The 3,104-nt window shown below is 59.3% G+C and overlaps 1 protein-coding gene across 1 annotated transcript in view; it reads left to right on the forward strand.

Moving 5' to 3' along the window:
• The window catches only part of PCDH1 (protocadherin 1), a gene marked incomplete at its 5' end in the record, with an annotated part of 47,634 nt that overhangs the window by 2,424 nt on the left and 42,106 nt on the right, over nt 1-3,104 (forward strand). Inside the window, one exon of the mRNA XM_010142055.1 lies at nt 371-2,563. Coding sequence (XP_010140357.1) covers nt 371-2,563 — 2,193 coding nt within the window. The remainder of the gene's footprint in view (nt 1-370; nt 2,564-3,104) is intronic.

Below are 3,104 nucleotides of genomic sequence, written 5' to 3' on the forward strand. Positions count from 1 at the left end.
AAAAGCCTCTCTTTGGGGAGGGTTTTGCGGAGTGGGCACAACCAGAGACTTGCCTTCTCACTGCTGCCTGGGTTGCAGCTGCACGGCACGGGTTCCGGAGGATTCCCAGCGTGCCAGAGCCGGCAGGGAGGGGAGCACAGCGAACTGGCCCAGCCGGTTTCACTGGAAGAGTGAGGAAAAGCCTCTGTGCCGGAGGGCGGCTACCAGCTGCTCTGCTGGTCCCAGGCTCTTAGCCCCATAGTCCTTGGCCCCAGAAGAGGAAATCATGGTTTTTCCCCCCAGCCATCCCCAGAAGAGGCCATGGTGGGCAGCATGGAGGGGCTTGTGCCGCCTTGCCCTCCTGCTCACCATTTCTCCCTCCACCCCACAGGTCAAAGCCAACGACTCGGACCAGGGCGCCAATGCTGAAATAGACTACTCCTTCCACCAAGCCTCAGACATGGTCCGCCGGCTGCTGCGCCTGGACCGTGCCACAGGGCTCATCACCGTGCAGGGCCCCATTGACCGTGAGGACGTCAACATCCTCAAGTTCTCTGTCATGGCCAAGGACAAGGGGGCCAACCCCAAGACCGCCCGCACCCAGGTGGTGGTCACCATCAAGGACATGAACGACAATGCGCCCTCCATAGAGATCCGGGGGATTGGACTTGTCACCCACCAGGATGGCATGGCAAACATCTCGGAGGACGTACCAGTAGAGACAGCAGTGGCTCTGGTACAGGTGTCCGACCGAGATGAGGGCGAAAATGCCGTGGTGACATGCGTGGTGGCTGGTGATGTCCCATTCCAGCTGCGGCAGGCGAGTGAATCAGGGAGCGACAGCAAGAAGAAATACTTCTTACAGACCACCACACCACTAGACTACGAGTCAGTGAAGGACTACACTATCGAGATTGTGGCAGTGGACTCGGGGAACCCGCCTCTCTCCAGCACCAACTCTTTGAAGGTGCAAGTGGTGGACGTGAATGACAATGCACCTGTCTTCAGCCAGAGCTTCACCGAGGTGGCCTTCCCTGAGAACAATGAGCCCGACGACCTGGTGATGGAGGTGAGCGCCAGTGATGCTGACAGCGGCTCCAACGCCAAGCTGGTTTACTCCCTGGTGACGGACCCCTCCTCCAAGGGGTCTTTTGCCATTGACCCCGACTCCGGGGAGATCCGGGTGAAGGCAGTGCTGGATCGAGAGCAGCGGGAGCGCTACGAATTCTTGGTGGTAGCGGCAGACAAGGGCAGCCCCAGCCTCAAGGGCACAGCGTCTGTGGCCATCAACGTCATGGACAGGAATGACAATGACCCCAAGTTCATGCTGAGCGGCTACAACTTCTCGGTGATGGAGAACATGCCGCCCCTCAGCCCTGTGGGCATGGTGACGGTGATTGATGCTGACAAAGGAGAAAATGCCCGCATCCAACTGTCGGTGGAGCAAGACAACGGGGATTTTGTCATCCAGAATGGCACTGGCACCATCCTCTCCAGCATCTCTTTCGACCGGGAGCAGCAGAGCACGTACACTTTCCGACTCAAGGCAGTAGATGGTGGGGATCCTCCCAGGTCTGCCTACGTGGGGGTGACTATCAACGTCTTGGATGAGAATGATAATGCCCCCTTCATCACTTCACCCTCCAATGCCACCTACAAACACATTCTGCCCCACACCAGTCCTGGCCAGCAAGTGAGCAAGGTCAAGGCAGAGGACATTGACTCTGGCGTCAATGCAGAGCTGACCTACAGCATCACAGGAGGCAACCCCTTTGAGCTCTTCCAGATCTCCCCCCACAGCGGAGACATCACCCTGGAGAAGGAGATCCTGCGTAAGCACCACGGCCTGCACCGCTTGGTAGTCCGCGTCAACGACAAGGGCAAGCCCTCACGGCACGGCACAGCGCTGGTGCACTTCTACGTCAACGAGACGCTGGCCAACCGCACGCTGCTGGACACACTGGTAGGGCACAGCCTGGACACTCCACTAGACATAGACATCGCTGGAGACCCCGAATATGAGCGCAGCAAACAGCGAAGCAATATCCTCTTTGGAGTCATCGCTGGCATCGTGGCTGTCACCCTCGTCATCGTGCTGGTTGTCCTGGTGCGCTACTGCCGGCAGCGAGAGGCCAAGAGCGGCTACCAGGCAGGCAAGAAGGAGACCAAGGACCTGTACGCACCCAAGCAGGCCAGCAAGAGCAGTAAGAGCAAGAGCAAGGTGAAGAAGAGCAAGTCTCCGAAGCCACCCAAGCCCACAGAGGATGAGGAGGAAACGGGGCTGCAGAAATCACTCAAGTTCAACCTCATGAACGACTCTGTCAGTGACAGCCCCCGAATCCACCTACCCCTCAACTACCCGCCGGGCAGCCCAGACTTGGGTCGCCACTACCGCTCCAACTCACCGCTGCCCTCCATCCAGCTGCAGCCTCAGTCACCCTCTGCCTCCAAGAAGCACCAAGTTGTGCAGGACCTGCCGGCCACCAACACCTTTGTTGGCACCGGGGACAACAACTCAACAGGCTCCGAGCAGTACTCGGACTACAGCTACCGCACCAATCCCCAGAAATACACCAACAAGCAGGTAGGAGAGCTCATCCTGAGGCCGGCAGCGGCCCCCCCGCTGCACCGGGGAGCCATCTGGACGGAGGTGTGGGAGTGAGCGTGGACTGGTCCCCAGCCCTGCATGCGTGGCCTGGGCGGCTGGTGAAGGACTACCCTGGAGCCGAGCCATGGAGCCTGGTTGTGGAGCAGGGAGGGAATGGTTGCGGGGTGAGGGGGAAGCCAAAAATTGTTGGAGCCCTTGTCAGAGCACCCGGGGCTGGGTCCTGGTGGCGCTGCCTAGGTGATGGTGATGTGAAGGTTGCTGCATGTGTGTGCCTCTGCATGTGGAGCTCCAAGGAGGGAATCCCATCCACTTGGGTCCCCTTTGGGGAACGACTCTAAGAGCACCAAGGAGGGCAATACCCACCCTCTCATCCATCCCTCCGCTTGGGCTGACTCGTAAGGAGGAGAGACTGGTCCTGCTCTAGTATGCAGACCTGCCCCTGTCTGGCGAGCAGCAAGGGGTTACCAGCCTGGCTCTGCTGGTGCGGCTGAACCTTTCACTATCCATCGGCAAAGAT

The sequence above is a fragment of the Buceros rhinoceros genome, unplaced genomic scaffold (genome assembly GCF_000710305.1).
Source record: "Buceros rhinoceros silvestris isolate BGI_N320 unplaced genomic scaffold, ASM71030v1 scaffold22968, whole genome shotgun sequence".
NCBI classification, from domain to species: domain Eukaryota; kingdom Metazoa; phylum Chordata; class Aves; order Bucerotiformes; family Bucerotidae; genus Buceros; species Buceros rhinoceros.